This window comes from Leopardus geoffroyi, chromosome A1, assembly GCF_018350155.1.
Source record: "Leopardus geoffroyi isolate Oge1 chromosome A1, O.geoffroyi_Oge1_pat1.0, whole genome shotgun sequence".
NCBI classification, from domain to species: Eukaryota; Metazoa; Chordata; class Mammalia; order Carnivora; family Felidae; genus Leopardus; species Leopardus geoffroyi.
Window position 1 is genome coordinate 15535431 of NC_059326.1, and position 12826 is coordinate 15548256.

Consider the following 12826-nt stretch of genomic DNA (forward strand, 5'->3'; position numbering starts at 1 on the left):
AATGTGGAATGGCCCCAAGAGAGAGGTTGAGGCTGAACATAGAGGAAGATGTGGGTATCATCCATACGTATGATAGTTACAGCCAAGATATTGGGTAAAATTTATAAGAGATGGGGTGTAGAATACCCATTATTTGCAATATTTTTTTAAAGTTTATTTATTTATTGAGAGAGAGAGAGAGGATGAGCAGAGGAGCGGCAGAGCAAGAGGGAGAGAGAGAATCCCAAGCAGACTCTGTGCTGTCAGCTCAGAGCCTGATGCAGGGCTTGATCCCTCAAATCATGAGATCATGACCTGAGCCAAAACCAAGAGTCAGACGCTTAACGAACCAAGCCACCCAGACACCCCTGGAATACTCATTCTTAAGTAGAGTGGGAAGTATGGAGAATGTCTCTATGAGGAATGTAACAGAATATCCAGGAGTTTTAAAAAATATGCCATTGTGAGTCCCTCACATATGCTGAGAAGAAACAAGGCTGAGAGGAAATGGTATAGACAGAGCTTCCCAATCAGCATGCCCATGACACTGTGTCTTCAATGGGTTGCAGGTCTGCTGCAAGAAATTGATCCCCACAAGCTTCAGTATGGCTAGTAGATTCTTTTTGTTTGTTTGTTTGTTTTGGCTGATAGATTCTTGAGGGGTCAGAGTCCTCCAGTCTCCTTCAGCTATGAACAGCTTCAATGTGAAGCTCCACACAGAGTGGCCAAAGCAGAGCAGGATCTGATGATGTGCCCTGTGGAAATCTCACTGTTTCGTGGTGGCCAAGAATTTGAAGAGATTATCATTTTAAAAGTCTTGGTTAGGTGGGGCACCTGGGTGGATCGGTCAATTGAGGGTATGATTCTTGGTATCGGCTCAGGTCATGATCTCACGGTTTGTGAGTTCAAGCCCCATGTTGGGCTCTGCGCTGACAGTGTGGAGCCTGCTTAGGATTCTCTCTCTCTCCCCATCTCTCTCTGCCCTTCCCCTGATCGTGCTCTCTTTCTCTCTCAAAATAAATAAATAAACTTTTAACATAAAATCAAAGTCTTGGTTAGGAATTGCAAGCCAATCAAATTCATTCTATGAGGTCAGCATCACCCTGATACCAAAACCAGATAAAGACTTCACTAAAAAGAGAACTACAGGCCAATATCCCTGATGAACATGGATGCAAAAATTCTCAATAAAATACTAGTAAATCAAATCCAACAGTATATTAAAAGAATCATTCATCACAATCAAGTTGGATTTATTCTTAGACTGCAAATGTGGTTCAATGTTTGCCAATCAATGTGATACACCACCTAAGAACCATATTTTCCTTTCAGCTGATGTAGAAAAAGCATTTGACAAAGTGCAACACTGATTCATGATAAAAATAAAAAAATTAAAAAAAAACTCAAAAAGTAGGGATAGAGGGAACATACCTCAACATAATAAAGGCCATATACAAAAACCCACAACTCATATTATCCTCAATGGGGAACAATGGACAGCTTTTCCTCTAAGGTCAGGAACAAGACAGGGATGCCCACTCTTACTACTGTTATTTAACATATTACTGGAAGTCCTATCAGAGGAATCAAACAACACAAAGAAATAAAGTGCATCCAAATAAGCAAGGAAGAAGCTAAATTTTAAATATTTTAACTAAAGGGGCACCTGGGTGGCTCAATCGGCTCATGTCATGATCTCACAGCTCGTGAGTTCGAGCCCCACATTGGGCTCTGTGCTGACAGCTCACAGCCTGGAGCCTGCTTGGGATTCTGTGTCTCCCTCTCTCTGTCCCTCCCTGCTCACACTCTCTCTCACTCTCTCTCTCTCTCTCTCTCTCTCTCTCTCAAAAATAAACATTAAAAAAATTAAATATTTTAACTATGACATGATACTCTATATAGAAGACCCAAAGATGCCATCAAAAAACTGTTGGAACTGGGGCGCCTGGGTGGCGCAGTCGGTTAAGCGTCCGACTTCAGCCAGGTCACGATCTCGCGGTCCGGGAGTTCGAGCCCCGCGTCAGGCTCTGGGCTGATGGCTCAGAGCCTGGAGCCTGTTTCCGATTCTGTGTCTCCCTCTCTCTCTGCCCCTCCCCTGTTCATACTCTGTCTCTCTCTGTCCCAAAAATAAATAAACGTTGAAAAAAAAAATTAAAAAAAAAAAACTGTTGGAACTGATACACGAATTCAGTAAAGTTGCAGGATATAAAATCAACACACAGAAATCTGTTGCATTTCTATACACCAACAACAAGACAGTAGAAAGAGAAATCAAGGAAAAAATCCCATTTACAACTGCATCAAAAACCATAAATTACCTAGGAATAAACCTAACCAAAAAGGTAAAAGATCTGTACTCTGAAAACTATAAAACACTGATGAAAGAAACTGGAGAGGACACAAAGAAATGGAAAAACATTCCATGGTAGAATAAATATTGTTAAAATGTCTATAGCCCTCAGAGCAATCTACAAATTTAATGCAATCCCTATCAAAATACCACCAGCTTTTTTCACAGAGCTAAAACAATCCTAAAACGTATATGAAATTACAAAAGACCCTGAATAGCCAAAGCAATCCAGAAAAAGAAAAGCAAAGCTGGAGGCTTCCAGATTTCAAGTTATATTACAAAGCTGTAGTGATCAAGACAGTATGGTACTGGCATAAAAACAGACACATAGATCAATAGAAAAGAACAGAAAACCCACATATGAACCCACAACTATATGGTCAATTCATCTTCAACAAAGCAGGAAAGGATATATCCAATGGAAAAAAGATGTGTCTTCAATAAATGGTGCTGGAAAAATTGGACAGCAACATGCAAAAGAATGAAACTGGACCACTTTTTACACCATAAACAAATATAAATTCAAAATGGATTAAAGACCTAAATGTGAGATAGGAAACCATTAAAATCCTAGAGAGCACAAACAGTAACCTCTTTTTTTAAATGTTTATTTATTTTTGAGAGAGAGCACATGCAAGCAGGGGAGGGACAGGAAAAGAGGGGGACAGAGGATCTGAAGTGGGAAAGGTGTGCTGTCATAGGTGCTGACAGCAGACAGCCCAATGTGGGGCTTGAACTCATGAACCGTAAGATCATGACCTGAGCCAAAGTCAGACACTTAACCAACTGAGCCACCCAGGCACCCCTGTAACCTCTTGACATTGGGTGTACCAACTTCTTACTAGATACGTCTCCTAAGGCAAGGGAAACAAAAGCAAAAATAAACTATTGCGGGGGTGCCTGGGTGGCTCAGTCAGTTAAGCAACTGACTTCAGCTCAGGTCATGATCTCACAGTCTGTGAGTTCGAGCCCCGCCTTAGGCTTGTGCTGACAGCTCAGAGACTGGAGCCTGCTTCCGATTCTGTGTCTCCCTCTCTCTCTGCCCCTCCCGTGCTCATGCTCTGTCTCTCCTGTCTCAAAAATAAATAAAAACATTAAAAAATAAATAAACTATTGGAACTACATCAAAATAAAAAGCTTCTGCACAGCAAAGGAAACAATCAACAAAATTAATAGGCAACCTATGGAATGGGAGAAGATATTTGCAAATAAAATATCTGATAAAGGGTAAGTATCCAAAATATAAAAAGAACTTATAAAAGTCAACACCCATAAAAACAAATAATCCAGTTTAAAAAATAGGCAGAAGACATGAATAGACATTTTTCCAAAGAAGACATACAGATGGCCAACAGACATATGAAAAGATGGTCAACGTCACTCATCATCAGGGAAATACAGATCAAAACTACAATGAGATATTACCTCACACCAGTCAGAATGGCAAAAATTAATAACACAGGAAACAACAGGTGTTGGGAAGGATGTGGAAAAAGGGGAACTCTCTTATACTGTTGGCAGGAATGCAAACTGCTGCAGCTACTCTGGAAGACAGTATAAAGGCTCCTAAAATGTTAAAAATAGAACTACCCTACAATCCAGCAATTGTATTATTTACCCAAAGGATACAAAAATAATAATTTGAAGGGATACATGCACCCCAATGTTTATAGCAGCATAATTAACAATAGCCAAATTATGGAAAGCACCCAAATGTCCATTGACTGATGAATGGATAAAGAGGATGTGGTACACACACACACACACACACACACACACACACACAGAATATTACTCAGCTATCAAAAAGAATGAAATCTTGCCATTTGCAGCAATGTAGATACAGCTCGAGAGTATTATGCTATGAAAATAAGTCAGCCATAGAAAGACAGTACCATATTATTTCACTTGTATGTGGTATTTAAGAAACAAAACAAATATATATAAGGGAGAAAAAGAGAGGAAAACCAAGAAATAGACCCTTAACTATAGAGAACAAACTGATGGTTATCAGAGGGGAGGTGGGTGGTGGGATAGGTTAAATAGGAAATAGGGATTAAGTAGAGCACTTGTGATGAGCACTGGATATTGTCTGTGCTTAATCACTAAATTCTACACTTAAACCTAATATTACACTGCATGTTAACTAACTGGAATTTAAGTAAAAACTTGAAAAAAAAAAGGAATTGCAAGCTATTCAAGCATAAAACCTATTATAAAGAGGTTATAGTCACAGAAGCAAACTCCAATGTCTCAAGAAAAAGTTTGAAAAAAAAAGTTTCTTTTGGAAGGTTTTAATTCTATTTTTCTTATCATATGTATGTAATATAAAGAAAATACAAGCTGTTGTCTGCCAAACTTCCCATACAGCCACCTCCAAATCCCCTCCTGTTTACCCTCAGTGTGCAATATTATTATTTTACTGTGTGTGTCATGATATAAAAAAGATTGAAAAGCACTGATATAGAGAGACAAGGGGTATCAAATCAGATCCTTGTGAAATATCTCCATTACAGGAGAGAGGGCGGTGAAGAAAAGACACAGAGAGGGTAAGTATCTGGCATTTGGGAGACAAGTCCTGCCTCAAAAGGTGGAAAATTTCCCCAAAGGAAATGGATTTAGATGCTGGGCCACCAAAATAGATAATACTTGTCCCAAACAGGTCGGCAACGCCAAATGTCACAGAAAAGTCCAATAAAGATGGAAAAATATCCATGGGATTTGATAATTAGGAAGCACTAGAAATGCTAGCAGCATCCATTACAGGACAGGCAAGGAAAGGCCACACAATAGGGAGCTGGGGTGGAGGTGGGGGAATGGTGTGGACAGAAATAAATAAACTGCTCTTTTAAGAAGGCTATTGTGAGGAAAAGTAGTGGAAGTGGAGGGGAGCAAGGATCAGGGGATGTCAGACTTGCGTGTGTTTCTACCTCAAAGGTAAATCGGCAGCCCAGAGGCAAGTTTAAAGAGGAGATATTTGTAACTGCAGAGGAAGGCATACTCTTGACAGAGAAAGCTCCTGAAGAAGCTGAAGGGATGAGATTGAGCCCAGGTAAAAGGATGGATCTTGGATAGATGTACACTGGCTCAAGAGAAGGCAGGCAAGGATGGCACAAATCATTTCACCAATCAGAAATTAGGAAGCTGAGGTGGCTGTGTCTGGGATCTCTCTTTTCTCTGTTTTCCAGGGATACAGACTGAGACATATTAGAAATGGAAAAAACAATGGGTTTGGCGGGGTGCCTGGGTGGCTCAGTAGGTTAAGCGTCTGACTCTTGGTTTTGGCTCAGGTCGTGATCTCTTGGCTTTGTGGATTCAAACCCCACATTAGGCTCTGCACTGGTTGGTGTGGTGCCTGCTTCAGATTCTCTCTCTCTCTCTCTCTCTCTCTGCCCCTCCCCAATTGCGCTGTCTCTCTCTAATAAATAAACTTAAAAACATTTTTTAAGGGTTTGACAATTAGAAGGTCATTTATGACCTTTGCAAAGACAGTTTTAGTGCTTTATTGAACCAACAGGTATTTATCATAGTAGTGAATGGGGCACAAGACTGGAGGTCCTGAAACGAGAGTCCTGGATTTTAGATTTAGCTTTTCACTCAATTAGTTCTTCATAAGTGAAGGCACCTTTTGGGGACTTATTTCCTCAAAATGGAAGAGTTGGAAGAAATGATGACTCCATCCATGTCCAACACTTATAATATTTGTCTGCTCTATACAAGGCACAGGCCTGGCCAAATATGAAATACAAAGATGCAACAAGATGCAACAGGGATTGGGCCCTCAACGGCATCACTGCCTCCAAAAGCAATTACTACTAACAATAAGTCATCTTGTTCCAGGAAGTGCTCCTTCTCAGGTCAAGGTCAGCTGTTAGGGGAAAAGCACTGAAATTTATATTTTAAGGGGAAAAATATAACCAATTTCTAGTATGATTTTTAAAAATACTATCAAACTTGGACTGAAAATCTCAAGACCTTTAGCTACCTAATAAAGTTATTCCTCAACATGATAAATCTGAGAAATGAATGAGTCACAGATTTAGGGGTCCTTTAATAAGTGAGAAAATTTGGCATTAATTTGAATACTGTGAGTTTTATCTGAATCTGTCCCTTGGATGTTTAGCACAACACACTAAATGGAAAGTTGTGACTGCACATGTTATATTTTTTAAGACAAAATAGATTCTGCCAACTTCTAAAGGAACAGAAAATACAGGCACACATAATGAAGACTGTCGAAATGTGATATAAAAAAAAAGATGTATGATGTTATCTCACACATCTTCCCATCAACATGTTCATTATAATGCATTCTTTTGTTCTATCCTATTCGGAATTTCTAGCTGTCTATTTGTACATTGATTTTGCACCTCCCACCACAGAGCTTAGAAACATTGACAAGCATCTTCCCATACTCTAAAATGCTGCAGTATGAGGAGGAGGACATTTCTATTGCTTTAATCTTCATAAAGAATGCTCACGTGGCTAATTTGTTCAGTTCCAAGTCTTTGGTATCTTGTCACTCCTTTTGAATATAAAGATGTCTAGGCTGACCTCCTTTTCCCAAAAAGGATCCTTAGTATAGCTCTGATTGGATTCAAAGTGCTACCAAGCTCTTTGCAGAAGAAAGGCTATGTTAGAAGAAGTACAGATTATTCCAGAGGTGTGTCTGTACCATTCCAACCCATCGTAATCAAGATGTGCAAATCACCCATCATTGGTAACTAATTCTCTGTTGTGGCAAATTAGTTTATGATCACTTACCTCCCCTCCTCCCAAAGCCCCTGCTTCTATGTCAAACATCTCTGAGGTTCTCCTAAAGGGATGGGGTTGCTTCCTTGTTTTACTTCCAACATATGATTGTGTTGAATGAAAGGCAGTGGGCAGCCAAGTGACTGCAGAATTGAGAGTTAAGAAGACCTGACTGCAAGCCCTTCTCCTGCTACTTATTTGCTGTGTAATGTTTAGCAGTTACTTAACCAGATGTTCAATTTATTCCTCTGTAAAAGAAAGATTAATAATACCCACCTGACCTACAACATGAGGCTGCTGTGAAGAAGAAAAGGAAATAGATGACACAGAACATTTTTTAACCTATTCTTATGACTTGGCTTGCTATGGTGGGACAGCAAAGGCAAGCAACCTGAGCACTGATTTTCTCCCCAAAGCAGGCAAGACCTTTCCTTCTGCCTGGACTGCTTCTTCCTTTGAGCAAGACCACATGGGACCACCCCTTGAAGGAATACGGATGCAGGGGCCAGCCCTGCTTCCTACAGGCCTGTCCTTACATTCTGGTGTCTCAGGGTGGGGCACTGGGACTGGTTTTTGTTCGTTTGCTTGCTTGCTTGTTTGTTTTTGGTAATTTCAAATCTCTGTTCTGAAGCATTTTTCCCAGAATTATGGGAAGTCAGAACAGTAGTATTTTATTTTATTATTTCATTTCATTTCATTTCATTTCATTTCATTTCATTTCCATTTCATTTCATTTCACTTTATTTTTGAGAGAGAGAGAGCATGTGCATGAGTCCAGGAGAGGGGCAGAGGGAGAGAGAGAAAGAGAGAGAGAGAGAGAGAGAGAGAGAGAGAGAGAGAGAGAGAATCTTAAGTAGGCTCCATGCTCAGCGTGGAGTCTAACATGGGCCTCAATCTTACGACTCTGGATCATGACCCGAGCCAAAAATCCAGACTTGGGCAGTCAACTGACTGAGCCACCCAGGTACCCCAGAACAGCAGCTATTTTATTTTTTTATTTTTATTTTATTTTATGTTTAAATGTTTATTTTTTTATTTTTGAGAGAGAATGGGGGACAGGGAGCAGAGAGAGAGGAAAACACAGAATCTGAAGTGGGCTCCAGGCTCTGAGCTGTCAGCACAGTGTGATGTGGGGCTCAAACTCACTAACTGAACTGATGCATAGGGGCACTTGTACCCCAATGTTTATAGCAGCACTCTCAACAATAGCCAAATTATGGAAAGAGCCTAAATGTCCATCAACTGATGAATGGATAAAGAAATTGTGGTTTCTATACACAATGGAGTACTACAGGGCAATGAGAAAGAATGAAATATGGCCCTTTGTAGCAACGTGGATGGAACTGGAGAGTGTGATGCTAAGTGAAATAAGCCATACAGAGAAAGACAGATACCATATGGTTTCACTCTTATGTGGATCCTGAGAAACTTAACAGAAACCCATGGGGGAGGGGAAGGGGAAAAAATGAGGTTAGAGTGGGAGAGAGCCAAAGCATAAGAGACTCTTAAAAACTGAGAACAAACTGAGGGTTGATGGGGGGGTGGGAGGGAGGGAAGGGTAGGTGATGGGCATTGAAGAGGGCATCTTTTGGGATGAGCACTGGGTGTTGTATGGAAACCAATTTGACAATAAATTTCATATATTAAAAAAAATAAACATTAAAAAAAATACAAAAAAAAAAACCTCACTAACTGAGAGATCATGATCTGAGCTGAAGTCAGACGCTTAACCAACTGAGCCACCCAGGTACCCAGAACAGTAGTTACTTTAAACAGATTTTTATCTTCTATATAACAAAAAACACTATTAAACAAGGAATCATTGGTGTTCACATCAAACAAAAATATGACATTTAAAGTGACCAAAATGCAGCCACTGTTTCTGTTCAAGTCACTGCACAACTCCGTCCCATTTTGGAATCTGATATGAGGCCAAACCCAGCAGAGAATGATAGACTATTGGAATTTTTTCCACCAAAAGTCACTGCTATTACCTCTATATAATCTAATGAGTGTCAATTAAAACTCCTGAAGTCCATTTTCAAATATTCTGAACTCACATATTTATCCCCTTAGTCAAATCAGGATTCTAGGGATAGACAAATTTCCTGTTAGTCAAGATCAGTTATGACTGTTTATCTATCCCTGAAGTAAAAGCTGAGCCACTGTAACTTCAGAAAATAACACCCAGTATCATCAATGTGAATTGCTCTATGTCTAACTTCCAAAGACAGACCTATCTCCTCAAAAATTAATGTTTTTTAAAAACTATTCTATATTAATCTTTTATAAATAATATGAGACATTTTATGATACCACATTAAAGGATCCAATTACTTCTTTTAAAAAGTATTTTTATTTTTCTCAATTTCATTTTTACCGTGTGATTCAAAATAAATGGCATTCTATCATAAACAGTATTGTCACACGTATTACCTCATTTTAATCTCAAATTACTGTCCCTATCTTGCAGATACAGATTCCATGTCATAGCACAATGCTGGTGCAAAATAGATATCTGAATGAATGAATCAATCAACTGATCAACTGATTGATTTTAAGTGACCTGCCCAAGCTTTAATAGCTAGGAAGATCAGACTTGAGCCCATAACTTTGGCCCACTGTTCTTTCTACTGTGTCACACCCCCTCTGCTCTTGCTAACAACACAACAAAAAAAGTTTAAGCAAATTGTCACACCTAATATAGATTTACAAGCACCTGATTATACTTTCTCTCAAGCACATATGGAAGTGTTGATTCCAGATTCTAAAGAAATATACTAAAATGGAATTCATTATGATTAAGAACTAAAAATTATCTTGTCTTTATCTCTTCTCTGGATATGCTCTAAAGAAGGTATCAATTTTACATTTCAAAACAGATTGTTCTCTTATTCCATTCCTAGAGCTTTTACCATTGTTGAGAATCGTAGCAAGTCACAAGTAGCCATGTAATTGTGGGCTCAGGAGTTAGGTGGGAATGTAATTTGGCAACAATTGCTTTAGAAATTAGCCAGATATGTTATACAGATTGTGCATCCCTTTCTCAGTAAGATCTAGTGTAGGAAGGAAACACAGCAATCATGGAATAGAGACTTCAGTGTTCTTCCCACAGAGCAAAATTTCTTAAAAAATCTGAAGGCTGTGATTGAGAGAACTCCTTTATTATGCTATTGCTAGAGAGCAGACTTTAATATTATCACACTGAACAGAGAGAGAACAGAGTATAAAGCCTGATGAGGAATAGAATGACCACTAAAGAGGCCAAGAGTCCGGTTCCTAGCCCTTTCCATAATATTTTAAGTATAATCACAAAGCAAGCTCTGAGCAAACATTGAAGTGAAAGACAGTACAGCCTTATACCCCATTACATATCTTTCACAAAATAATGATCCATTTTCTCCTGCACTCAGGTCAGGAGAGACCAAACAGCACGTTACCTGATGAGATCATACCCTGAAAAACATAACTTCAAGCATACCTCATTTACCGACTGGCACTGAAAAGCAGGTAAAACTTTACCCTTTAGGGGAAAAAGAAAGATAATCAACAACCTGTATGTGCTATATTCATTTTTTTTTTTTTTTTGCTATATTCATTTTTTAAAGCAACAGAATGCTGAGATCAACTCTCGAGTTCTTACTCACACATTCATAGACTCAGAGTGAGGGTTAGGAGTCACAACCAACTCTTGAAACATAATGGGTCAATGGGATATCAATATTGATTTTCGTTATGACCAGTCACCAAACACATGGGATCCACCGCAATGCAGTGGAACATGTGTGTTGTGCCGTTTTTGCCATTGTGGTGGTTATTAAAGACATTCAAGAGTGAAAATGTATGAGTTTCTCATTTTGTCAAAGAACTTACAAGAAATGCATCTTCCAGGTGTGCCTGGGTGGCTCAGTTGGTTCAGCATCCAATTCCTGATTTTGGCTCAGGTCATGATCTAGCAGTTGTGAGACTGAGCCCCTTGTCGGACTCTGTGCAGAGCATGGAGTCTGCTTAAGATTCTCTCTCTCTCTGTCCCTCTCCCCCTCCCCAGAGCTCGCTCACTCACTCTCTCCCCCTCTTTCTCTCTCTCAAGGAAAAAAAAAAAAAAAAAGTATCCTCCATACCACATTCCCTGCCCCAATAAAATGCAAAAAAAAAAAAAAAAAGACTACATACTTCCATTGCCCACTTTCATGTGATGCTGCCCTGAGGACCACAAAGCCTTGGGCTGTTCCTCTAAGGGGTGGGGTGTGCTGGGAGAATGCATGAGAATCACAGCCTTTTTTTTTTTAAGAATTTTTTAAAAATTTTTTAAAATTTATTTTTGAGACAGAGAGAGACAGAGCATGAGCAGGGGAGGCGCAGAGAGAGAGGGAGACACAGAATCCGAAGCAGGCTCCAGGCTCTGAGCTGTTAGCACAGAGCCTGACACAGGGCCCAAACTCACGGACTGCCAGATCATGACCTGAGCTGAAGTCGGACGCTTAACCAACTGAGCCACCAGGCTCCCTGAGAATCACAGACTTATGTGTTAACTGCAAATGTCCTTGGCAGCTCCGGGATTGGGTGTGTACAGCCCTATAGTAAATGAGTGAAAGGGCTATGGCAAGTCTAAACCTGATCCTCACTTTCATATGGTGTCTTCTTCCCACAAACACACACTCACACACACACACACAGAAGGAACAGACATCATGCTTAATACTGGTTCATCCTTTATCTTTAAAAAATTAATGCTGTTTGCCAAAACTGTATAAAGATTTATGTTTCCAAGTCAAAATCAGAGATTACATAATGTACCTTTCAGCAGAATCAAATGCAAAATGTGTTATGACCTAATAGAGAAAATTAAAAAAAAAAACACTTAGGTGATGAATTATCTGGGTTATGGTATTTTCTAGCAAATTAAAGATTTAGCAGAAAGACTTCTGTTTAAATGCTTATGGCTTTACATATTTCTACACTGTATTAGTTGTTTTCCTACCTTACTATGTATGGCATGTTAAAACTGCTCTATGACAGGACTGGAGAGTTCCTAGGAAAAGTAGGAGATGGTACCCATGATGGGTATTACACAGAGTGTTATGAGAGTGTAGACTAGAAGCAGAAGATGCCCATCAAACTCAAAGAGGGTAAGAATGCGGGGAGAGAGAGGGAGGGTTTCTGTTTCTAAGAAAGTGGTTCTTAAGGTTTTAATGGCCATGAATCCTTCACCTGCCATATAATTTCACCTGTTTAATAAAGCATTATTTTTAGCCTTACATCTACCTAGTTATTTTTCTTTATAAAATATTTATTCAAATATGCTTTTTAAATTCTTCCAATACCCCAAAAAGCAGGTGGGGAAAGCAGTGTTACTTATACTTCATAGATTAGGCAACAGAAATCATGGAGTTAAGTTTCAGAGATTAAGACAGAAACTCTTGCTCTCTGGCTTAGCTCTCTTCCCACTAGATCAGCTTTCAAACTGCCCTCTGAGTACCCCTTTGGGAACCAATGGAGGTGGGGAAACTGAGTGTTTGGGTTTTACCCAGGATAGCTACTTGTTTCTTGGTTTTACATGTTGGATTTCTATGTTAGTATTTGAATAAAGAGCTAAATTTATTTGGTTAAATTAACTATTTCTTAATTAATGTACTTATCTCTTCTTTATTCACTATAGTATTTATTATTTACTGTAAAATATATCATTATTATAATGTGAAAAATGTAAACACTTGGGTAAAGTATCAAACTTATGATATAAAA

The 12826-nt window shown here is 39.2% G+C and overlaps 1 protein-coding gene across 1 annotated transcript in view; it reads left to right on the top strand.

Moving 5' to 3' along the window:
* The window catches only part of LOC123607414 (regulatory factor X associated protein), a 74998-nt gene that overhangs the window by 20655 nt on the left and 41517 nt on the right, over nt 1-12826 (top strand). Inside the window, exon 3 of the mRNA XM_045496701.1 lies at nt 5267-5381. Coding sequence (XP_045352657.1) covers nt 5267-5381 — 115 coding nt within the window. The remainder of the gene's footprint in view (nt 1-5266; nt 5382-12826) is intronic.